This window comes from Eurypyga helias, unplaced genomic scaffold (genome assembly GCF_000690775.1).
Source record: "Eurypyga helias isolate BGI_N326 unplaced genomic scaffold, ASM69077v1 scaffold20928, whole genome shotgun sequence".
Classification (NCBI taxonomy): Eukaryota; Metazoa; Chordata; class Aves; order Eurypygiformes; family Eurypygidae; genus Eurypyga; species Eurypyga helias.
Window position 1 is genome coordinate 4,948 of NW_010266512.1, and position 272 is coordinate 5,219.

General features: G+C 62.5%; 1 protein-coding gene across 1 annotated transcript in view; it reads right to left on the bottom strand.

Annotated features, from left to right (window-relative positions):
- Positions 1-272, bottom strand: part of LOC104513691 (U5 small nuclear ribonucleoprotein 200 kDa helicase-like) — a gene marked incomplete at both ends in the record, with an annotated part of 9,266 nt that overhangs the window by 4,881 nt on the left and 4,113 nt on the right. The window contains 1 exon segment of the mRNA XM_010157134.1: positions 1-34. This exon segment is cut by the window's left edge and continues 11 nt beyond it. Coding sequence (XP_010155436.1) covers positions 1-34 — 34 coding nt within the window.

The following is a 272-nucleotide window of genomic DNA, read 5'->3' on the forward strand; positions in this document are numbered from 1 at the left end:
AGTAGTGGCTGGCGATGCGCCCCAGCTCAGTCACCTGCCAGGACAACGGCCAGAGTGGAGCAGCAGGAAGACACCGACCGTTTGCGGCACAAAGCTCAGCGGGACGCAGGCTGCGGCAGCGGGGGCGTCTCCAGACAAGCCAAACCAACTCTGAGGCTACGGATCGCCCAGCAAAGCTGCTCTACCCAGGACCCAATTCCACCCACCACAGCCTCCCCTGTCCCTCCTGACTCCGAGGCAACGGAACGCAGCAGGCATGTGAATTTGCTTAG